Source organism: Scophthalmus maximus, chromosome 14, assembly GCF_022379125.1.
Source record: "Scophthalmus maximus strain ysfricsl-2021 chromosome 14, ASM2237912v1, whole genome shotgun sequence".
NCBI classification, from domain to species: Eukaryota; Metazoa; Chordata; class Actinopteri; order Pleuronectiformes; family Scophthalmidae; genus Scophthalmus; species Scophthalmus maximus.
In genome coordinates this window covers 11,013,000-11,037,917 of record NC_061528.1, presented here as the reverse complement: position 1 = coordinate 11,037,917, position 24,918 = coordinate 11,013,000, and the positions used below count along the sequence as shown (strand labels likewise).

Below are 24,918 nucleotides of genomic sequence, written 5' to 3'. Positions count from 1 at the left end.
ATGTCATGAGATAATTGTTAAAAACTCAATTTTGTAAGTGTGAGGTAAAAGTCACTCTTCTCCAGTGCCGTTCAGATTTTTCAACATCTGCGTTATTTACCAATAGGATCTACTCACTCATAGAGATATGAACTAATTTGTCATTTGGATGCATTTGAGCATGCTGAACATTTTATTGATAGTAATGTAGGTCACCCTTCTTTGAGTCATGGTGCTTAGTCTTTTGTCACTTGAGACAGTTATTTTTAGGTTCTTTTTGAGTTTCTGTCGTGGCTTTTGGTCCTGAGATTGGGTGTCAGGCATGTCTCTGTCATAGGACAAGCTAGGGCTAAATATACGTGCTGTTGCTATGAATGTTGATGTGTGTGTATGTGTGTTTTGTTTTTTGGCTAATTTGTTTTGTCATTGTCTCAGTAGCTGATTTAACAAATTCTCAATTATCTTGAGCCATCACAATATTTAGGGGTCAATTATTTGTGTTATTCTTGGACCACTCTTCGGCTCTGTTACCACTCTGTCCACAGTTGAGTCTTGATAGTTGTATCCTTAAGGCAGGATCTGTCAGAGTCTGCGAGGATTGTTCAGCTGCCATTATCTTTCCCTTCTTTTCCTCAGCTTGTTCGTTCCACAGAGCCTCACTGGCTCGACGTCTGGTGAGATCAGGGTAAGGGTGTCAGCTGATCATTTTACAGAAACCCGACACTCTAATTGACGGACAGTGGTGGGTGTAGGCAGTTAGGAGCCGTGTACAGTCTGTCAGGGTCCCTCATAATGATCATAGGAAACTCATACTTGCCATTCCATTTTAATGAGAATGCAAGAATGACCCAGATTCAAGGAAGATGTCATATTTGTTTCTGCAGATAGAGGTTAAGGTGAAAAAAGTGTGATAGGACGTGTGGACCTGAAGAGCACAGGAGAAGACATCCCTCGTTAGAGACCCATCCATATGTGTAGTGTCATTTTAATCACTATAAAAGGCAAATTTTCAAAAGAAATCAGAACATGTAAGTGTTAATGCTTATAATCCTACTTACCACATATCTAATTAGGGAGAGAAGTGGTTTGTTAGAATGTGTCTAGAAAGTGTCATTTTGGTATACATAGGGATGATCTGATTTTTCAAACAGTTACAAAAATAACAGTATTTCCTGAAGAAAAGGAAGGTGGTGAATACTGCCTGCGGTTAGTAAAGGTTTCCTTTGATTTATGTCAAAGGAAACAGGTCAGTGCGGTGTGATCCCCCCTGCCCCAATTCAGAAAACATGTTGAAATATTTAAAATGCCTCAATGCATTCCAGTCACATGTTCAGCAGGAAGATGGCAGGACAGAGAACACCAGCCCTTTTCTACAAGGCTGATTATTGTGTGTGTGTACTTTTCTTTTCTTTTTTCATCTTACATGTTAATTGAAAGTTCACAAATTGATCAAGGTTTTATACTTCAAAGAAGTGTCCTATTCAGTCGACTAATATTTGGTTGCCATGGCAAAGCACTTGTATGAAGAGAAGTGAGAAATTAATAAATGTGAAGGAACCTGACACCAAAAACAAACCTCCAATAAAGCACAATATTATGACTGCATTTATAATCTTCATAATATTTGTTTGATACATTTTAATGCAAAATCAATGAATAATTCTGATTGACCCCAAATTTTCTTTATCCTGCTCTTTTGCTTTCTGAACTGAATTCAACCCATAGCTTATTTGTATAACAACAGATGATGAGAAAACGTCTTTGATAAGTAATGAGTGAGGAATTGAGTAAAATATGGGATCAGAATATAACACAAAATAATCATTCACATGAATTTCATGGAGCCTACTCGTAGTGGGAAATGGCCTTATCATCTGTAATGCAGTATATTCCTTTTCTGCTGTGTGTGTGTGTGTGCGCGCGCACGTGTCTTTGTGCTTTTGTCTGTAGGTGTTTGTGTGTGATCTAACTGGACATATGCTAATGAAGTTGTTCCTCACTCCAGTCGCAAGCACACACACACACACACACACACACACACACACACACACACACACACACACACACACACACACACACACACACACACACACACACACACACACACTGAGTAGTAAACAGAGGCAGTCCCCACCCAGCTGAGCATGTGAAAAAAGTGCTGCCTGCTTTCTTTTTTGTTCTATGGTTGTAGGAGCTTTGAAGGCTGGCTGGAGGCTTGAAAGCACAAAGTACCTGTATATGTGGGTTGGCAGTATCGGAACAATTGATTATTTGCTCCAGAAGACACTTTCCTCTGTGCATCATCAGTCTAAAATAAAATGTCTGTTTATTTTACAGACATTCCACAATTTTCATTGTTTCTTAATGATTTTTTTTAGAATGTGAGAGACACCGCAGCATTTGGAGAACATGAAAGCTAATTTGTGTAGTTTCTCACGAGAGTTTGACAGTAACTTATCTGATGTGTTAGGACATTGTTATAGTAATCATTAACCAGATTGATATTTGATTTTTGAAAGAAATTTCATTTATTATTGGACAGTGAGATATAAACATCTAAATGAGAAAAGCAGAGTGAACAAAAAACACATAAAAAGCCAATTATGCTTGAAATGATGTGTACATAAAAGAGGAAAGAGCTGGATTATAAACAGACACCACCTTTCCAAGAGTCACACATGAGCTGCTTCCAGTGAGTCCGTCCATAAGCATTCTCCATTGTTGCTTTTCCTTAAGGCCAGCTTTGGACAGCTGCGAGTGAGAGATTGGAGTTTTCACAGAAATCCCCCCACCTTCAGTGTCTTTATGAGGCACAAACACTCAGAGCTCAGCCTGGGTCTGTGGTGTACAGTAAGCAAGAGCAAGTGGAAGTCTTCAGGGACAAATCTCAACTCTTGGAGGATTACATTCTTTTGATAACAGCATGTGAGAGTCTATTGAAATGTTTAGTCTGTTTGAAAGTCAAAAGGAATCGTTCAAACATTTCGGGGGGTTTAAGTACATAACTGAAGCATGGAGGTGAAAAGCAAATGAAAAGATGGGGAGCAACTAGACATGGATCTATAAAAGTAAAATACTAAGTAAAATCTATAAAATACACTTACTTGATCCTCCACAGCTCAAAAACTAACATACTGTGAGTTAAATGCGGTCCTGGTGAAAAACAGATAATGACATCCCTGAGTCTTGTTGTCACTGGAAGAACCAGGTGGACGGACATTCAATGATCATGTCGGGAAGCACATTTCTGCAGCAGCCAGTCACCCACCACCACACTATATATATCAGGGACAAACTTGGAGCCTGAGAAACTTTAACGGCCTAATAAATACTCTACCTTAGGTCTAAAATGAACATGTAATCTGTGCACGGCACCACCAAAGTGTCAAAAATAGGCATGTTGGCATGGCAGTTTGCTGATATTTCTCCTGTATTCATGCCCCAAGCAACAACTCCTGCATTATTTTGCGTGAGTGGTAGTGGGAAATATGAGATCACAGTTTCAATTTCAAAATAAGCATAGATATTTTTTGAAGACGGTTAGGAAAGACATATTTTGATCCGCTGAAGGAAGCCTCCTGAGGATCTCTGCTTTCAGTTTTGTCTTCTGTCTCTCTCAGTTGCCCGTTTAGCATTTCCATCTCTCACATGAATTTTGATTTTAGCCCATAAAGTGTTTTTGAGATGTGAAGGTTGAGCTTTGTGTAAGAAGGTTTGTTGCTGCAGGTTCCATGTAGAAGAGTGCCACTGCCTCGATTTAAGACTTTTCCTATTTCCTTTTTCCAAATCAGCAGGAGAAACACCTTCAGGGGCTTATTAAATTTGCCAACAATTTGAAAACCAAAGGAAAGGCATCTCTGTGCCCTGTGGTGCTGATTAGCAGCTAAGCGGTCTATCCTCATTGCTGTCCTTCTGCTGCACCCTGAGAGCATATGCATACATAAGGATAAAGAATTATGCATATTATTATCTATGATACTCTATCATTAATGTGTCCATAGCTGTGAGGATCCCCTTACTCTTGCTGGGGATGTTTCTTTCTGTTTTGAATCTGAATCTATGTGATTGACAAAACAGCAACTATAAAAGCTACAATTCTCTCAGATAAGGGCTTCCCCCACAGCATTCAGAGCACTTTGTGCAGGAAAAAGGTTTTAAAACCTGCTTGTAAACATTTAATCTTTTGCCCTTACTGTAATTAATATCTTATAATATTGCTAAATGAGAGCTTGAAGCTGAGACTTTTTAGTGTCCCTTGAAAATCATTTGTTGTTTATGCAAGTATTGTATGGCCACCATAGCACAGTGGAAAAGAGATATTGTTTTGGTTTTTTCAGTTTTTCATTCACGTGTCTCTAATGACAAACCATCATCGTCCAACTAGGAAGCATGTGGGTGTAGGCTATTATACGGCTGCTATGAATAAGGTCTTTTAATGTTTTCTGTTGACCTCGGGACACATTGGTTGTAAAAGATGATAGCCGTCCTGATCATGAACATATTGCGTCCTCTCTTTTGTCTCCTTACAGAAGAGTTAGTACTGATCAACAAAGCGTCACAGACATAATTGCATTATTTGACCCATGCAATGGAATGTTCTGTTTGGAAGCATAAAAAACTTTCATATAGAAACTGATAATTAGATTTTTGTTTGTAGACATGGACATGGCTGGAACATTGTGTGACTTCCTATAGTAGGCTACTGCATGGTGCCCTGTGAATAAAAGCACAAAGTGTACAGCAGAGATCACCAGACACACACACACAGCAGCTAGGAGCTCAGTGAAGCTCCTGCCACTCCACACGACGCCACTGTGTTCAGGCATTTTGGAGTTCCCTCATACCACTTCTTAAAATACAGCATATAACCGGCCTCTAATATCATCTGTTAGGCTTGCAGGGTTTTATGGCAGATCCACAGTCATCACCTCACTTCATGAATAGCATGTACTAGTTCCGCACTTGAGATTATCAAAAGCAATAAGATAAAAAATTCAGAAATGTCAGACACATGAATAGCGGAGTGCTCTAACTATAGTTGAATTAGTTAATAATTCTGTATTTGAGGTTTTGGGGGTATTCATAATCATCACTCCAAATGTGAATCCAGTTGAAGTTTAAAAAAAGAACCCGGAATCTTGGCAAGTGCATGAATACGAGAATCCTTGTGATTCATAGCCTCACTTCTAATGGCATCTGGAGGAGATGTGGCTCATTGTCATGCACCCCATGGTGCTATCTGCCTGTGGTTCGCATGCAGTGCTCACTGATGTGATCTACACCAAGCCCCTTCTAGGTAGTGGATTAAAAAGGTTTACTCAATTTAAAAAAGTATGGCTATCCAAGTTTCACAAGTTTTGGATGTAACCACACTAAAATGCATATATAAAAATCCCTTTATGTGTCAGCAGTCATAGCACGGAAGGTGATAGAGCAGATATCCACCGACTATCAATACTCATGTTTACTGCAGATTGTAAAGTTGTATTACTGAGGACAGATCTGGTTAATTAGTTTTCTGTTTCTTAGATGATTGATATCGATATACAGAGGTTTACATTTGCATTTTGGTTAATTCCAGGTGAATTTCTGCTTAAAGGGGCAGTAAGCGATTCTAAAGCAATACACATTTTGTAAAAATATTTCCTCACCGCCCGTTAGCTGTCGCTTTTGTGTGTGCAACGGAAAGAAATCTGGGTTTTCGGGCTCCCCTTTCTCTGTAAATCTAAAACAAAAAATGGTGCAGACTGCACCACACAATGACACCTTAAGATACATGCTGGCGGGTGGCACTGCAATTCTGCAGTTTTCTCCTAGTGGTTAGTGCGTCGGACTCCTGTACCGAAAGACCCGGGTTCGCAGCCCAGTTTGAGCAGCAAAATCACAACAACAACAAATAGAGAAACAAGCTTTCTCCAGAATCGCTTTTTGCCCCTTTAAACCTTGACATCTGTTTTTATTTGCATTCAGACAAAGAAATGTGTGGTAGTATTAAAAAATAGAAAAAAGCAATAAAAATAATCTATTAAACAGGATATTGAGGCTTAATGCTGATTGTATTCTGTTTTGTGCTTTAGCAGGATAGCAGCCATTATATTAATAAACTGCTCTAACATATACATGTTTGAATTGTGTTGTTATACTTTGTTAGAGGATACATGGAGCTATCATTAGATTGTGACATTATTTCATTGTAATCTTGCCTCTGTCTTGCCATCAGAGGCTATATCACACAGAAATGTGTGTCTGCGACACTTCCTTTGTTTCTTCGGGAACCTAATTAGATGCTGTAATGTAAATAACTCAGTGTCTCCTCCTCAGGGCGTCTCTCTTATTTAATCAGGCACTTTGACAAAAACCTCACAGATATTTATAGGCAACAGCCGGGATGATATGTTCCAAGAGGAGCAAGGTTTACAAATTCACACTTCAAGGTTCTTTACCAAACACTGGAGCTGGTTGGCAATGAGCCGTGTTTCTGGAGGAAGCAGCCAGCAGCTAATGCCTTGCTCATGGGCACGTTGCCGGTCATTGAAACAGTAAAGAGCATTTATTCACCCAGTCTGTCTTTATTTATTGTAAATTGTGTGTGCAACGGAAAGAAATCTGGGTTTTCGGGCTCCCCTTTTTGTTATTCATTGTGAATTCTTATTTTTGTCATGTTCCTGGACAACATCCCAACGCCTTTTATTGATGTTAGAAAGGTCAAGCCTTTTCCTTTTTCTGATGTGATATAAAATGTCTGTATATTAAAGGGGCAGTATGCAAATCTGGGGAGAGCTTGTCTCTCTCTTTGTTATTGTTGTGAATTTACTGCTCTCGCCCAGCCGTGAACCTGGGTCCTCTGGTATGGGAGTCCGGCGCACAAACCCACTAGGCCAAAATCGCGGAGTTGCAGTGCTATCCGCCAGCACGTATGTTAACTGCGTTCGCAGTGTTGTGAGGTGCCGTCCTCACCATTTTTTTGATGTTAGTCACTAATTAATTTGATCCAGTCCTGGATGAAATAGCCAAAGCAATTCAATCAATGTAAATGTTCAAACATCTTTATGGCTGTACATTACACATGGACAGAATTCACAGGAAATACTTTGTAGTAGTATAAATCCTTTTCATGGAATTTGGTGAAAATGAGGGAAAATATCCTCTTCAATGTCCTCTTCAAGATACAATCTTCATTTACCCTAATTTTTCTCTTTGCTTTGTACATTGTAATGTTACACTATGTAAACCTAAGGACCCAAAACGTTTACACTGCCATGCTTTACCTGTTAAAACTAAAAATAGACATCAATTACACAATGCCAAAGTGGAAGCAACATCTGATCTCAGAAAAGCCCCATGTCCCAGCAGGCTGTTGTCTCTGGAGGCTCGCTTTACTACCCGCTGACACTGCTCCACTTCTGTGTCCAGCAGCTCTGGTTTCCTACGCGTAAAAGTCACTGCATGCAGTCAATGCATGATTGACACATTTATTCTGAAGCCAGTCTGGTTAGAGCTGAACTGTTCTACAGCCAAAGACTTGGTGAAAGTAGTTGTCACTAAAATATTTAGCTTATCAGACTGGCCAAGTGTCTTCTAATATGCAAAAGCCTATAGTAGCTGATGGAAATGTGTGTGTGCGTGTGCGCTCGTGCGTGCGTGCGTGTGCACTCGTGCGTGCGTGCGTGTGCACTCGTGCGTGCGTGCGTGCGCGCGTGCGAGAAAGAATTTAATATCTTTTCTTTCCTTTGTCTACTGTATGACTTAACTTCTGAATAAAGCAGGGTCATTCAGAAAAGAGCATGCAGCCTTGAAATGCTCACACAAATGTTCGGATATTTATTTTATAATCCACTCTCGATATTAAATAGAAAAATGATTGAGGCTTTCATTAATATAATCATAATTGCTGAAACATTAAACTCTCCAGAGTAAAGGAGGGGATCATATTAATCTTTATTTTAAATGGTCAGTGGAAAAAACGGGTGAGCAGTCCAGTGTGTGGTTTGGCGGAAGTTCCAGAGCGTCACTTTAAAATAGGTGGTCTTTGGAAATGCAGGTATGAGTTACACATGCTGCAGATGAACAGGGTTATGCAGATGCCTTACAGGCACGTCTGCTCTCCAAACACTGGCCACAAGATACCAGAGTCAAGCTGGCGCCACCGTCTTCAGCTGGGCGTAGTCAAGATGAGCTGGTTAGCTGTTCCACACTCAGAGGTGTCTTCTGTCGTATTTACGGCCACCATGACCCCTCTCTCTTCAACAAATAGCATTACATCACTGACCCCATTTCAGACCAAATGCAAAGCACAGAACATGGCCAACACATTTCACCACATTTTCAGTCACTTTGCACCTGCCCGACATCCACTCTGTGCCGCTTTGGGATTACCAGAAGTGAATAATATAGTATTTATTGTGGATTTGTATGTGCATAATTTGGCATATCATGACAGGTGGTAGCAGCTGCTGGAGTATGCAGTGCACTCTGATGGAAGATGTGATGATGAAACCAGGGTTGACCTGATTTATTAGTACACAAGCGTCTGCAGAGGAGTCACAGGAAGTATTTCCATATGGATTTTCTGGGGATTTGACATGGGAGTCACCGAGGCTTGGCTCTCTAAAAAAAAACAACCCAGGCCCTTCTTTTGCAAGTGGGCGGAGGGTCTAAAATAAAATCAGCTGTCACCGTCTGCTCGTTGGACAGAGGTGAATACATAGTTCTGGAGCTGGTCTCCAACACTGACTGGGATTTGCGTTTGGATTGGAAAGACCCTGTAGGTTGGTGGTGCAGTGGCCTCCGTGTGGGATTCTACCTGCTGAGCTCATATTTTTTATAATTGACTATATCCTGGTAGGCAACAAATACTCTTTCTGTGTTGTTTTGAGTGGAATTTTAGAGAAGTTTGTGAATGATTTTGGCTTTTTATTTTTTTTTATTTTTTTATGTAAATAAGTGTGAAGGCAAATGAAATGGTGATAGAGTATAACATTTCTTTTTTGATATCTTCAGAGAAAAAACATGGACGACTGGCAATTAATTGTTGTTTGTATGCTGATTGCACATCCACTAAAAATATAGGGATGAAATATAATCTTATGTCATGCCTGCAGGGAAATAAACTATGACTGAAACACTAAATTATCTGAATTATTTTGGCTTGAGGAGAGATTAGATTTATTTTATAAACTAATTTCAAATAGATGGAGTTCTGTGCTGCTGAGCTGCTTGTGCCAAGGCCAGTACCTTTAGGCATCATGTCGCTCTACTTTCACATTGGAAACCAATTCAATAATAAATAAAGTAGAGTAATTACAAGTAAAGGCACAAATACAAGGTTTTCAATGCAGGATATCGAAGAGCTTTTGGAAATTAAGCCTTGACCCTCAAGCTTTCCTCTTTATTTCACTGAGAAACACGACCCTTCATGGTTAAGTCTAAAATAGGCTTGATTTATTTTTGCAGGTACATGGAGCCTAGATTACTTCACTTTCTTGTTATTTGAGCTCTCAGTCAACCTAACATGTCATGAGATATTCTCAGACTGTTGACAGATTTTTGGGCTACAAATTAAAAGTCCAACCACAAAACTGTTAACTCCGTCCATCTTTGCCCTCAAGACCATAACTGAAATATCCTGCACTGCATGTTTTTTTCCTCCAGTAAAGTTTCACTGCTAAAGTCAAGATTAGGCCTGAAAGATATAAGTATCTGCTGAACTAGAACTGTCTCATTATAAGCGTTGTGTAATACTAAATTGTCTATAATCTGCCTTAATGGACTGATTGGTTTACACAAACATACCCATCGTTCCTCCAAGGATAAACTACATGGTTGTCTGACTTAAGCTACAAATCAAAAACAGCCAGTAGGGGAAATAATTCACGAAAACCTGTTATGAAATATGTTTTTGCATATTATTACAGCAACATACAGGTCTTTAAACTACACTATTTAGCTAAATTGAGTAGCTTATTGCTTTCAACTATCTAACTCAAAGAACTGTTTAAAAAATGTGAATGTTTTGATCATTTGATTTGCAATTTTTCACACAGTACTTTATTGAGTTTTCAGTACTTTGAAAAATGGTAAGCAGTGATTAAATTGGTGCCTTTGCTGCCAAAAGTAATGATACCAATTTTAGATATTATCTGACATCAGCTATTGCTGACATTATTCTTGATATTACGTGAGTCGAATATAAATATGGTTTCAAATAGTTATTATTATTATTATTCACTGCAGAGCAGAGATGAAGATTTCCCTCATGCTGTTAGTCTTCACAGTAATAGATAGTCCCATGAAGATTTTGATGGCTGTATTTTTTCAAGCATCCTATTTTATTGTCCTATTTGCATCAGCACGTATGAATGCTTAAAATTCACAAACGGACAACAATGTTGAGTCAGCAACTGGCTATTTATTATACCACTGACTGTTTTTGCAGCACATTAAAATGGTCTGTAGGTTAATGATTTAGTATTCTTTTGGTTCTGGACTGCTGATGCTGTTCCAGACATACACTCTCATGAAATCTAATTATGTCTATGTAATGATGATGAAGTAGTAAAAGTGATTTAAAGAACACAAAAGCCAGTGTGATCAAGGAAATCAACTAACAAACACCAGGGGGCACAGTATTATTGGTGGAATATGTTGGACTGTCTTCCAAAACCAGCCGTTCAGCTGTTTCACATGTTTACGTGTGGACCAAAATGTTATCACCTCACATCTGTCACTTACACAGCTGTAAATTAGAATACACACTTTTAATAAATCCTCCACATCCTGAGAGTGAATGACAGGGGACAGATGTGTAACTTATTTAAATAATTTCCCTGTGGAGCATTTTAAACACATTGTTGACATGAACACCGCCTGCACGATGGCAGCAGAACTGTGGCTCCCACTTTGTTGCCTTTGTGAATATATTAACAACCTGAACAGGTATCATGAATGTAATTTATGAAGTAAATCCTAAATGTTTTCATTGTTTGCCTTCAATTTGAAAAAAGTATGATCAATACACAAATAAATAGTCACCATATGAGCCATGTTGTCTGCTATAAACTGGCACTTTTTCAAACGGACTTATGTTTCTATATTTGTACTATACTTTTATATTTGTAAACTGGTTAAAATGTTGTTGTTTTTTTAAATCAGCGAGAGCACTAAAACAAAGGGTTCTGACACCGTTGACTATCTGTCCACAAATAAGTATAATATGCTACCTCTTAACAATTGGAAAAGATTCATGTAGCATTTACTTAACAGTTTATTGGCTATTTGTGCCATAGCTGCTTGCAGCGCAGGTTTAACCAGGGCAGGACTTCCTGAAAGCTTTGTACCAGAGGAACCGGATTCACTCTGTGGACTCAGAGGTCATCCCACTGACTAACTGTGAGGCCATGTACCAGGCAGCCGTCTCCAAACGAGCGGACAGCACCATCCCTAGCAGGGTACTTTAGCTTCTGCTTGTGCATGGACTTGAATTGTTTCAGCAGCAACATGTAGCTACTCTACCTCCAGAGACTCCTGCACTGTACTTGGTGTTCCAACCCTCTATGGCTAATTATATTAATTTATTGGCTTTCATGGTGAATGTTGTGGGGTGAAGTCCCTATATCTGCACATCCAGTTTTACACAGTAGCTGGACCACAATGAGACGGTATTGTCACCATTGTTGTTGGTGCTGTCATGCAGTTATTAGTGGAGGTGATGACAGTTTTTCAGCTGGGAAAAAGGAGGTCAGCAATCTTGTATGTACATGTATATATAGAGGGGAAACATGAGACTACACCCTCACAGGGCAGAATATAGAAAACGATTCCAGACTAAATAAAATGTTGTTTGCTTTGCAATAGCTCTCACAATTCTTGATGTAAAGTTGAATCTTGGGCATTAAAGATTATCGTGAGTTTATGTCTTTGTGAGTGTGTCTGCAGAAAACAAACGGCACATTCACCAAACCATTTTTCACAGAGGGCGGAGATGCATGCATACCACACAGAATAGCCCTAAAAATCTGTGTGATTTCAGGTCATGGAGGCAGCTAATAATTTCCCCTGCTTCATTAGGTCATGGAGGAGTCTGAGGTCTGTTCCCTGCCTGTGGAATTTGCCAGTGTGAGGAAACAATTTGAGACCCAGGCAACATCACAAAATGTAACCCAGTTCCATTTTCATCACAGAGCTGTGCAGGTACACGTATTTGAAAACTGTTTACACCGTCATCAGGCTGATACTAACAACATGAAAGAGGCAAATGTGGTTAAATGACAGCAATGTGTCTTCCTACCTGAGCTGGTTTCTATCTGCACCATTCCATTTAGCATTTTGCATCACTGCATGGGAGCTTTGGAAGTTCAAAAAATGCATCTCATCGCACCAATAACCAAACAGAGCTAAGTCTATGCATTTAAGTTACAAATCTTTCTTGACTTTTTTAATAGCTTCCATGAAAACCTCCGGGGTGCTTTCATAACACTTGTACTGTGGCTGCATTTGGTAGAACTGAACAAAGCAATGGAAAATAATTCATTATTTGAGGCTTTGTTACAGTGGGTGAACTGCTTAGCACATTCTTTGTCATCTTGCCTCCATCTGTGATTAGTCATTTCAAACTGCAGAGAGCAATCCAACATTGTCTCTGCATGGTATTCAGTCATGTGCTATGAAGCTTTGGCTGGTTGAGTGAATTGTTGTGGAGTAAACATCTGTGGCTTTGACAAGGCAGGAGGGGGATGATGTGTGAAATGAAACATGAGTTGTTTGTGTGAGTGCCGGTTCTTGCGGCAATGGCACATTTTTCACTGTGTTTGACAACCACTGTCCTTACAGCAAACGTCAAACTCGGAGGTGAGAGTGTCGAGTGGCAGCAGGCAGGTTGTCCCAGGCAGTCAGCAGCTGAACTTCAACCAAGAAACGATGGTACTGGACCGATCCTGTCAGTGTTTCTCTGCAGGCATCCTTTGATAATGAGCATAACACTTTGATAGCAGGTTCCAAATTATCCAATTTGTTTAATTAATGTTTGTTTATTAGTCAATGACAGTCTGGACTGAGATTAAAAACATGTGCAGCACTCAAAGGGTGTTGCTGACAAGTTTAATTGCTGCACATTTTTTTCATTAATTTCCTTTTTACGCTTTCTTTCTTTAAATACACAAAGGTGTCATACAGTGACAGTAACCTGGCATCCAGTTATGAAAACCATCTAAATGAAACAGGTATGATTTTTTTCTGATTTTTTTTTTCTCTCGATATAAGCCTTCACTGTCTAACAAATTTAAGCCTCCCTTTATACTTATGTCTGTGCTCACATTTAGAAGAGGAGATTCCCAGGTACACTACAAAAGAACTGAGGGATCGCTTTGAAAGAACAATAGAGGAAGCAGCTCCACACAAACCAGTTAAGGTAAGCATTTCCATTTTACTTAAATTGAAAACAATTGAACAAATATAGGGCAAAAATTTTTCATTTGGGCTGTTTAAGACTGTAATAATTGTAATTTAAGACTCTTAGTTCTGGTCACATGTAATTACTGGTGGTAACAATAAGTGCAGTTTAATGTTGCAGCCAACATCTGTAAATGGTCCCAAAGCAATGTTCATTGTTGACATAAACTTCACCAACATATATATGGCATTTCCTGTTCCAGCTTCACAATGAAAGCCCAAACGCCAAAAGCTGGTTAAACACTTTTAATGTGAAGCAGCCGCATTGCAGTGAGTTAATACACCTCTGTATTATGTGTTGAATGAAGAGTAATCAGTGAGGCCGACATCAGCAATTAAATGGCAAACAGAAACAGTGGATTAAATACATTTTGTCATGTTTTCTCTTGTGTGAAGGCAATTCAAATCCACAGAGGGAGTGGATTTGAATGGCTACTGAAAACTATCACCCATAAACAGTGTCAAAACATGGTTTGTTTTCATAAAAATCTTTAGCATTCTAACTTTAATTCCTCCCAGTGATGTATATGTTTGTGACTGCAAAAAGCATAATAGGAAAGTTATTCACACAATATTATTAACCTTGGATTGACAGGTGAGATTATTCATGTTATATCATCTCAATTTTAATCTTTATCTGCAGGTGTTACAACAAGGTGACTTGTAATGCGAATATAACGCTGCCCTGGAATGTTGTTATAGATTTATAGTTGTTTACCCACAAACATTGTTTTTGTTCCTTAAAAAGATTGGACGTGACATCAATCGAGCAAAGTGGTCCTCAAATGTGACACAAAACAACAAAGTGACTTGTGAGGTCTATGAGGCATCTGCTGCTGAAGCAGAAGAAGACACAACAGCTGAAGTGATGGATTATGAGGACTTTCCACCCCCACCGGCTGAAGATTCTGACTATCTTCCACCCCCGCCCCCCGACTTACTACAAATGCCATTAGATGATCATAATATTCCAGTGAGCCATTACTCACCCGAGCCTCCAGAGCCAGCAAACCCCAAATACTCCCTCAACAGAGAGGCTTACATCAAGCAGAGGGGTATGTCTGAGCTGAAACGTCTTTACAAGCACATTCATCCTGAGGTTCGTAGGAATATTGAGAAAGAGTACTTCAGTAACAACAATGAAACTGAGGACAACCAGTTTGAGAGCCAAGAGTACATGTATGAGTATGATGGTGGTAGTCCCAATGAATTTAACGATGAAGAATATGTAGACTGGGAAGAGGTTCTTCCGGGGGAGGTGCAGGCAATGCGTTGGAGGTTTGAAAATAAGCCGCTGGACACCATCAAAGTTGAAATTCCTGATGAGGAAGAAGACAACAAGAGAATAACTGAACAGGAAATAATTTTGGGCAAAGATGTGAGACGCACAGCTTGGATGTTTGAGACAAAGCCAATCGATGAGCTGGGTTCACAAAACACCAACTCGACAGAATTTAAAAATAAATTCAACAAATTTGACAAAGGAGATGTCCGTGCAGCAGCATGGTTGTTTGAAACCCAAACTATGGACACTCTAAACAAAATGCATAAGGAGGAGGATTTAACAAAAGAGATTGTGTTCACTGAAGAGGATGGAAATGCTACCATTTACATGATTGACAATAAATACATGGAAAGCCTTGGGCACACGGAGACCATTGATGAGAGCCACCTGCTGAGCCTCAGGGCAGTGTTAGAAGAAATTAATGGGGAAGTGAAAACTGTAACAAGTACTTTCGACACTCAATTTAAATGCATCATTATGGGACAATCAAGCCAGATGTTGGAAATTAAGTCCGTGCGCAAAATTGAAACTGAATTGGAAAACTCGATTGCTTCACGTTGGCTTTTCGATACCCAACCCTTGGAGATGACAAACAGAGAACCTACAGCTTTGAAACTTGTATGTAGTCTTTCCATGGAGGACAGCACCAAGGGAGACTGGGGCAGGTGGCTGTTTGAGATAAAGACATTGAAGTCTCTCAATGAGTGGGAAAGCTCACAGATGGAGAAGGAAGAGATAATCGGAGCTGATGTGCGCAAACACTGCCTGGTGTTTGAAACCCAGCCAATGGATTCTCTGAAGGATGACCCCAATGCCAGACCTCAGTGTATTGAAGAAGTTATTGGAGGCAATGTTAGATCTGCAAGGCACTTTTTTGAAACCAGCCCTCAAGTAGCCAGAAAGAATTGCCCTGAAGTCGGAAAACTTAAAAAGGCAACAGTAAATGAAGAAATGAAAGGCGATGTGAGACACCAAAAGTGGCGCTTTGAGAGTCAACCTCTAGAGCACATAAGAGAGGAGAAGAAAATAGTTACACGAACTGTGAATATTGATGATGACCTCACTCAGGAGGATGGCACAAGCTGCAGAGCAGATGTTCGTAAGAATTGCTGGGCATTTGAGACACAGCCAATGGATACTTTAAAAGACAGTTCAAATACTGTGACAAAGGAGGAAATTATTGCAGGTAATGTGAGATCAGCCAGACATTATTTTGAAACGATTCCATCAGAGGAGTTGAAAGATCTTGCAGAAGTGGGCAAACTTAAAAAGACAGTGGCACTTAATGAGGAAAAAGGTGATGTTAGACATCAGAAATGGCGATTTGAAAGCCAACCCCTGGAGCAGATTAGAGAGGAAAAGAAGGAAGTAATTCGAACAATCGACCTGGAGGAGATTGACACAGTGGACGTATCAAACTACAAGCAGATCTTCGAGAGCACAGATTTAAACAGGCGGGATGAATCTCAAAAGATTCTTATTGAGGGTGTAACATCTGGGTCTGTGAAATCAAATAAAAACCTGTTTGAGTCTACTCCACTTTATGCCATGCAAGACGGCTCAGGCCACTTCCATGAGGTGAGAACAGTACGGCGTGAGGAGGTTGTAAAAGGAGATGTTACAACCTGCAAGTGGATGTTTGAAACCCGACCAATTGACCAGTTTGATGAAAGCATGAATAAATATCAAATCATCAAGGGTATTTCCAAACAAGAAATAGAATCTGGTGATGTTAAAACTGCAAAGTGGTTGTTTGAGACACAGCCTCTTGATGGTATTAAGTACTTCAGCAATATTGAAGATGAAGAAAATGTGGAGACAAGTATAAATATCGATGTCATGAAGGGAGATGTGAAAACCTGTAAGTGGCTCTTTGAAACTAAACCAATGGACATCCTATACGAAAGAGCTGAGTTAAAGGGTGACAATGAATCTCAGGAAATGTGCAAAGGAGACGTCAAAACCTGCACATGGCTCTTTGAGACGCAAGCACTTGATACTATCCATGATGAGACAGAGACAGTTCTGAACACATGCACAGTGAATCAAGAGGACATTAGAGGAAAGGATGTAAGGATGGCTTGTTTTCTCTTTGAGACAGAGAAACTGGAGAGCCTCACGGGGGAGGAGACGGATTCTTTTAAGCGTGTCACGCAAATAGACATCGCGTCTGGAGATGTGTCAAGGATGAAGTATGTTTTTGAAAACCAAACATCCGATATCATGACTTCTACGTCTGAAGAAGTGATGCAAAAGCTCAAGACAGTTCAGACTGAGGATATACAAAAAGGAAATGTGGGGACCTGCAAATGGCTCTTTGAAAACCAGACCATTGATACAATACAAGATAGCCAAGAGGAATCGATAAACAGCCGCACAGTAAACGATGTACAAGGAGGAGATGTAGATAAGGGCCGTTTCATTTTTGAGACACACTCATTGGATAAAATCCACGAGGTTTCCGCGGAAACAGACACAGAGCTGATGAAAATGCGAAAAATTGTTTGCGATAAAGATGAGAAGGGGGATGTGAGAAATTACACCATGATGTTTGAAACACAGCCCCTTTATGCTATTCAGGACAAAGAGGGCCATTACCATGAGGTTACCACTGTCACAAGTGAGGAGGTGACACGAGGAGATGTAGTGGGAACCCGATGGTTGTTTGAAACCAAGCCTCTTGATGCTATCAAGGACACAGATGAGGTTTATATAATCAAATCTGTCACACAACAGGATGTGCAAAAAGGAGATGTCACCTCTGCCAAGTTGAAATTTGAGACACAACCTCTTGATAGGATTGCTGAAGAAAAGAAGTCTTTAATCAAAACTGTTGAAGACATTCAAGGAGGCAACGTCAGGATGAATAGATATCGCTTTGAGTCTGATGCCATATCACAGGAATCCGTTAGAGCGGTTAATGTAAGTGAAATACAAAAAGGTGACGTTAGGACAGCAAAATGGAGATTTGAGACGCAGTCCATTGATAAAATAAGAAGCATGAGCTCTGAAAATCTGATTGAAACCGTTAAAAAGGAGGAGGTTGCAAAGGGAGATGTTAAACAATCGGTCTGGCTCTTTGAGAAAAATCCTCTTGACCACATTAAAGAGGCAGATGAGGATACAATCCTCACGCAAGAGGAGATTCCCAAAGCGGATGTAAAGACAGCAACGTGGCTCTTTGAAACGACACCATTTGATGACTTTAATGAGACGAAAATGGAGAAAACTGAAATCCTGGGCAAGAGTGTCAAGGGAACGCTTGAGGAGCTTTATAGTCAGAAAATGGTGAAGTCGAAGGGAATACTCATTGAAGCTGATGAAATTGGCGACGTTAGGATGGCAAAATACCAGTTAATGAATAAACAGGCTCCGGAGATTCAAAGAGAAGAAGTCATCAGGGGAGATATGCAGACTATTATGATGAACCTAGTGAACAGACAGGAAAGTAAGGAGCGACAGATAGTCATAGATTCAGAGGAGAAGGGTGATATTAGTTCAACAAAGCAGCAGCTATTCAACCAAGAGAGAGACAGCGGTACTGAAAGGGAGGAAATACTACGAGGCGATATTCAGGAAGCTATAAACAACCTATTCAGTGGGGATGGGTCAGCAAAACATGGCGTACTCATCCAGGAGGATGAAAAAGGAGACGTACGGTTGACAATGTATTCCCTTCTCAATCAACAACATGTTAATGTTGAAAAGGAAGACATTGTACGAGGTGATATTAAGAGTGCCCTTCAAAAACTGTCCAGTACAGACAAGACCGATGGGGCAGTGAAGATAAAGGTAGATGACACTGAAAAAGGAAATGTCAACTTATTCTCCACATGCATTGAATCTGGTGCACTCGACTATCTTAAACAGCTCCATTCAGGACCGGATGAGATATCACCTGACGGAGCAGATAAAGAGAAGATTGTTGGAGGTGACATCAAGGGAACAAAACTCATCCTTGGTCGTAATCAAATGCAAATTGAGCGTACAGTAGAGGATGTGATACCTGGTGATGTCCACAACACGGTTAAAGTCTTCATGACAGAGCCAACTGTCTCGTTAGAGAGACTCCAGAAGGAGGAGATAATCAAAGGTGATTTAAGAGCAACTTTGAATTCATTGTCTGAATCAGTGAATCAGACAGTTGTTGTGGAGAAAGAGGAGGTGGTGAAAGGTAACATACCGAAAGCTCTGCAGTGTCTAGATGAGGCTCAAAAGCATTACAAGGAGGTGGAGAAGCCGGATGTCATATCAGGCAACATCAAGGGGGCACTGAGATCTCTTGAGAAATCAGTAACATCAAAAGTTAAAGTTGATGTTGAGGATTTAGTTGCTGGAGATGTGAAGGCCACACTAAAATCTCTGGAGCTGGCAAAGCAAGCAGTGAGGGAGGTTGAAAAGGAGGAGATTGTGAGGGGTAATATTCACACAGCAATGCAAAACCTACAGGATGCCTCCAGTGAAAGGAGAATGTGTCAGCAGGAAATAGATGTGCAGGGAGACGTCAGAGGCACAATTCAGCTCTTCATGGAGCCTCCACCTTCACCAAGGATGCAACAGAGCCCAAGCCTCGAGGGTGACGTAAAGGGTGATGTCAAGATGTCAATTAAGTCCTTATATGACACACAGGAGCAAACCCAGCTGGAGAAGGAAGAAGTGATAAAGGGTGATGTTAAAGGCAAAATTAAATCACTGTTGGAAACAGCGCAGCGTGAAACTCCCAAAGCCAGGCTTGGTGCACATAGAAGGGTTCGAGTCAAGCAGAGTCCCCCAGTTAAAAACCTAAATGCTGATACACAGAGGAACATACAAAAGATAAAAACAGCAAATTTATTGGAAACATCAAAAGAAAATCTCTCCTTTAATGAAACTAAAACTGTTGGAGCAACATCTTGTACTGTGGCGCAGTCATCTCAGCAATCAACGACTGTGGTGGAGCATAAAACTATTACCCAAAACCATGGCATCAAAACAGTGAAGACAGAGTTTCGTAATCTAAAATCTAATCAAAAGGGAATAAAACAGCATAAAACCAAAGTGAAAACTGATGTTTACATCTTACAACCACAATTGCCAGAGCCAGATTTGCCTTTGCCACCTCCACCTCCACCAGTAGTAGACATTGACCTCCTTCTTCCTCCTCCTCCCACTCCTCCTCCTCCCTCTGTTGATTCTGACATCGATCTACTGCCTCCTCCACCCCCACCACTCACCAGTGAGCAGGATCTCCTCCCACCTCCTCCATCTCAACTGGAACTGGAAAGCATGCCAGCACAGGAAATTCATCCTTCACCAGCAAAAGCAAAAAAGATGAAAATCAAAAAAGTGAAAGCTCCGACTTTACACCAAGTCCCGAAACTGGAGCCGAAAGTGGATGTCAGTAAAACACAACAGGTGGATGTTACATCGGAGAAAGTGGTCGAAATGAGCCAAAACCAATCGAAAATTACAACAACACATTCATCAAGGACTGTTTCATGTGAAATCCCTCCACCACCTGAGTCACCACGACCATTAAAGAAAGTTTACGTCTCTCCTGTGAAATTCACTCCTCCATCTTCTCCTCCTCCCTTCATGAGAGGTAAGATGAGTAAATTTACCACTCCTCTGATAAAAGCAGAAGAAAAGTTCCGGATGCAGAGAGAGGAAAACACCCCCCCAACCACTCCAACTCCCACTTACATACATGACTCAGTTACCGCAGCTCTTGAAATGCTTTCCACCGAAGACATTGAGCAGTCAAATACCAATACATCAGAACTCACAAAGCAGATATCTGAAAAGACAACTCTCAGTATTCATTCAGACTTACTACCGTGTGAATTATCCAAGCATGTGGTTAATACAACCCAAGGCAATGTCAGTGCCAGTCATGAGAAAATGCTCACTGATTCAATGATTATATCCAATGCTGAACAGCAAACCGTCTCTAACGAGACTTCTAAGGTTTTCTCCATTCAAAACACTTTGTCTGCTTCAGCTGTTCGACAACAGATGCATACGACAATACAGAAAACTGTTTCTGTTTCCTCCAAACAATCTGCTGAATCTGTCAATACTGACAAAGTCCACACCTCAAACACTGATGTTGCAAACGCAGGAAGCATGACTTCTGATAGAAAGGATTCTCAAAATCAGAAAACAAAGGGCTCCAACAAATCTGAATATAAAAAGGATGAAGAAATGCCTGTTCCAATAGTAGAACCTGAAATATCTCTCAATGTAAAATCCAGCCATTCACAATATGACAACAAGAAGACTACAAACAATCTAAATCAGTCGTCCAAAAAGGAAGAAATTGTCACTTCAGATGTAAAGGAGTCCATATCACCACAGCGTGAAAACAAAAAGAAAAATCATTATTCTCCTACCAAGAGCCGAGAGAAAGTATCTGATCAGCCAATACATACAGAAAAGGCAGCTGCCAACACAAATGGAAAAACAGTCAAACCAAATCAAAAGGTGAAAAAGAATAATAAACAAGAAAAGCAGGTAGAGACAAAAATGTCAGATGATGGTGAGAAGCAAGATCTGAAGGTAGAAGCTACTGAGGTGAAAGTGATCAGTGAATCCAAAGATGTAAATACTGAGTTAAAACAGGGGATTAAGAAAGTTGCTGCAACTGCCTCGTCGCTTGTTGCTACTGAGATCATAACTGACAGTCAATTTGAAACTCCAACTCCCACAAAGAAGAAAAAGAAGTCCAAAAAGTCTAAGGGTCAAGGTAAAGACATATCCATAGAGTCGAAGATAGAAGCTACAGAAACCAAGACAGTAACTTCTGAAAAATCACATCATACCCAGGAGAAAATTGCAGTTGCCCAAATTCGCAAAAGTATAAATGAGGAGCACATTCAAGTCATGAGAGAAGTAATTGCTATAGAAAGCAAAGACCATCAGAGTTCCCTGCAACAAAAAGGAGTTCAAAAACATTTGAAGGCATCTGAAAAGAAGAAAGGTGTGACAGTTATTCAACAGAGCAAAGAAGAAAGAAGGGATGTCTCAATTACAGTGACAAGCAAGTCAGAACAAAATCAGTTGGTGAAGTCCACAACAGGGACAACAGATGAAGAATCTCAGAGGCAAGAGGTCCAAGTTCTAATCTCTCACATCACAGAGATACAAAGAGTGTCAGGAAAAAATGATGCTAAATCTTTAAAGACTCTGCTCAATTCAGTTCCAGATTGGCTCATGAGTCCAGAGAGAAAATGTGAACTGGAGGGATCTGTGACGGAAAGTGATGCACATAAAAATCAAGAAATTCTCTCACAAGTGAAGCATCTAGCCGAGGCCAAACTAATGCATCTAGATGATAATGAGACAATGGAGAGGCATGAATGTGAGCCAATTTCTGAGAAGGATCTCTCTGGGGGGGCAACACCAAGAATATCCAAGATCAGTATTGGTTCTGCCAAAATTGAGAACCAAATAAGTCAAAAGACTTGTCAAGACAGAAGGAAGGTAGAAGTGAGTCAGTGCAAGTCTGTCGACTTACGGGCTCCCTCACCTCTACTGAGGATGCGTTCTCCCTCACCAACGTTTATCACTATAGAATCGACGCGAAGAACGGACTCACCACAGAGGGTCACTCCATCACCAACCCTGCTGCACAGGCCACCCACTCCTCCCACACCACCGCCACGCAGGTGTGACACGCCGACATCCCGCCTCACTAGAATCACACCGTCTCCAACTTTCGACAGAGCAGAAAATTTGGCTCGTCTCAAAGACACGACGGCCAAGCTTTCACGTGGCGTCACCCCACCACCAATACTTTCCCCCCAACAGATCTTAGAGAAGAAATCAGAGATTGTGGAATCGCCTGCATCATTCCATCGGCAAATCAAAATCGATTCCCAAGTAGTGGAAGCCCAGAGGCTGTTGCAAGACATGGAGTGTCTTGCAACAGAAAAGCCCCAAAAGAGCTTATCTGAGGAGGCTCACCGGGCACATGTAGGAGAAGAACAAGCTCATTTTTCAGAGTGTATTAATGCAAATGAAATACAAAGAAAGTCGGAGACTCACACACCATTGTGTCATAATGACCCAGATCTTGTGGAAGATTCAGATATTTCAGAGCCATCAACTGCATCTGTCAAAGAAAAGAGAGAGTTTTTTGAAGAGGCTCAAAAAGCTGAAATTAATAAGTCCTATGTACGGAAGGAGCCCATTGCTATCCCTGAACGACTGGGCCAAGACATGGAGGAGAGTGTAGCAGAAAATGAGAACAAAGAAAAGGATGAGCTTCCCAGGGCAGACATGTCTAGTCTTGTAAATAAATTTGAATCAGCAGAAGAGGAAATATACCTCAGAAAAGAGCTTATCCCACTCACGGAGCACATTCACGATGATACTGAAAGCACAGATTGTGATGAAGAGAAAGTTGACATCCTGGAACAGGGAATGCCAACTTTTGACATCCAGGCTATTAAAAATGTTTTTGATCTGGGTGAGCGAAGTTCCTCATCCAGAGAGGAGAAAAGGGATCATAAGGAGCCTGAGTCAAGTCTGAGGGAAACAACAGCAGTCACTTCAAAGTGGGAAAGGCCTCAAGAGACAGAGGGAGGCTCACGGCAAAGCACTCCCCTCCCTCTGCAGAAAAATGAAGTAGAAGTTGTGCCAGCAGAAAGATCAGGCTTCTCGGAAAAAAAATCAATCACAGATCATTTCTCAAATGTTGATGAGTTTGGTAACGGGGTCATCGGAACAAGGACAACTGTCTCTGAGCACTCAGAGAGCGTGTCAACTGAACAGACTCCTTTTTCCTACGCTGATGCAGTCAAAAGAAAAGCCGCAGCAGCGAGGCGAACAGAAACGTACGACGAAGATGCTACAGAGAAGCTGCTGAGGAATTTCCACAAAACGTGGACAGAGAGTGAGACAGTTTTCAAAAGTCTCGGCTACACTGTTTCTGCAGAGATGACATCACACGTTGTATCTCATCAGACGAACACTGTGTCATCTGGTAAAAACTGTGCAGCATGAAACAACAGAACTGAATGGCATGGACTATGGATGGGTTTTATTTTTGAGTAAATTGTTTGTGCTGTGTTACAAAGGCAGACTTTCTGATTACTGCATACAATGTAGATTATATATATATATATTTTCTTTAAAACGAAAAGTGCTGGTAATAACCAACATGACCGGGAGTCTTCAGCTTATCATAGAATTTCATAATTAACATTTTCAATGTAAATGATCTAATTGGTCCAGCATGTCTTGCTAAACACTGCAGCTTTACTACATTGCATTACCTTTTGGGGCATTACTAAAGCCTGTACAGTTTGCTGGCGGTGGGTTACCCTATTGCTGTTGAGAGATGCATGTATGCAAGTATTTGTGCATACGTGAGTGAATGAAACAAAAACCTGAGGACTAACACAAACCACTCCTCTGGCGACAAATTCCGAGGTGTTTTTAAAAAATGAATGAGCATGTCACAAAACTTTACAATGCAAACATAATCTATTGTACTGCTTGGCATTAGCAAGATTAACCATAATAAAAAACTGAAATAAAACCTGTAGCTCATTGTTGCATTGTGAGGAAGCCCGAAGGAAATGCATTTCACATTTCATTACTGAAAGAAAAACTCACAATTTGCATTTTATCTCTTTCAAACAGGTTCGAGTTCCGAAGTCGGAGCTCTGCACAGCGTGTCGGAGGAGAGCTTATCCAATGGATGCTCTGATAGTGGACAAAAAAAAATACCATAAATCCTGTTTCTGCTGTGAGCACTGCAAAAATAAATTAAGGTAAATATGGCACTCATTCAAATAAATGGTCCCAAGGGACTATTTGATCATTGCAAAATGAATTAGTTAATTACTTGATGTTTTAATGAAAGCATAATTGTTTTTTTAAATCATCTTTTGGATGTAATACAGCTCACAACAGAATATCATTCTTTTCTCTTGTAGCCTAGGAAATTATGTCTCTCTCCATGGACACTTCTACTGCCTGCACCATTACAAACAGCTCCTAAAGTCCAAAGGGAACTACAATAATGGACGCGGGCAGAAACCTCCCGCAGGAAGTGGTGGACCTATCCCCTCAGACGAGAAACTTGAATGGAAAAGCTCAATGAGCAGCATGAGTTCAGTAGAGAAAACACACAGTGGTGAAAACGAAATGATGAAACCATTTGATGAAAACAAACTACACTCGAACAAAATATCTGTAGTTTGGCCCCCACAGGCCGATCC

At 40.5% G+C, this 24,918-nt stretch overlaps 1 protein-coding gene across 1 annotated transcript; it reads left to right on the top strand.

The window, feature by feature from the left end:
- Positions 1 to 8,662: 8,662 nt before the first annotated feature.
- Positions 8,663 to 24,453, top strand: xirp2b (xin actin binding repeat containing 2b). The gene is made up of 9 exons (XM_047337341.1): positions 8,663 to 8,820; positions 11,265 to 11,426; positions 12,046 to 12,168; positions 12,808 to 12,897; positions 13,139 to 13,196; positions 13,296 to 13,384; positions 14,174 to 15,557; positions 15,897 to 23,675; positions 24,338 to 24,453. Exons 2-9 carry the CDS (start codon positions 11,376 to 11,378, stop codon positions 24,427 to 24,429), a joined length of 9,666 nt encoding a protein of 3,221 aa, XP_047193297.1. The 5' UTR covers positions 8,663 to 8,820; positions 11,265 to 11,375; the 3' UTR covers positions 24,430 to 24,453.
- Positions 24,454 to 24,918: the final 465 nt, after the last annotated feature.

Excerpts from the sequence above, each read along its gene's own strand:
- xirp2b (XM_047337341.1), top strand. The coding sequence starts at position 11,376 with ATGTACCAGGCAGCCGTCTCCAAACGAGCGGACAGCACCATCCCTAGC. Across the intron at positions 12,169-12,807 it reads TTCATCACAGAGCTGTGCAG|CAAACGTCAAACTCGGAGGT; the intron begins GTACACGTATTT and ends CTGTCCTTACAG. Across the intron at positions 23,676-24,337 it reads GACGAACACTGTGTCATCTG|GTTCGAGTTCCGAAGTCGGA; the intron begins GTAAAAACTGTG and ends TCTTTCAAACAG.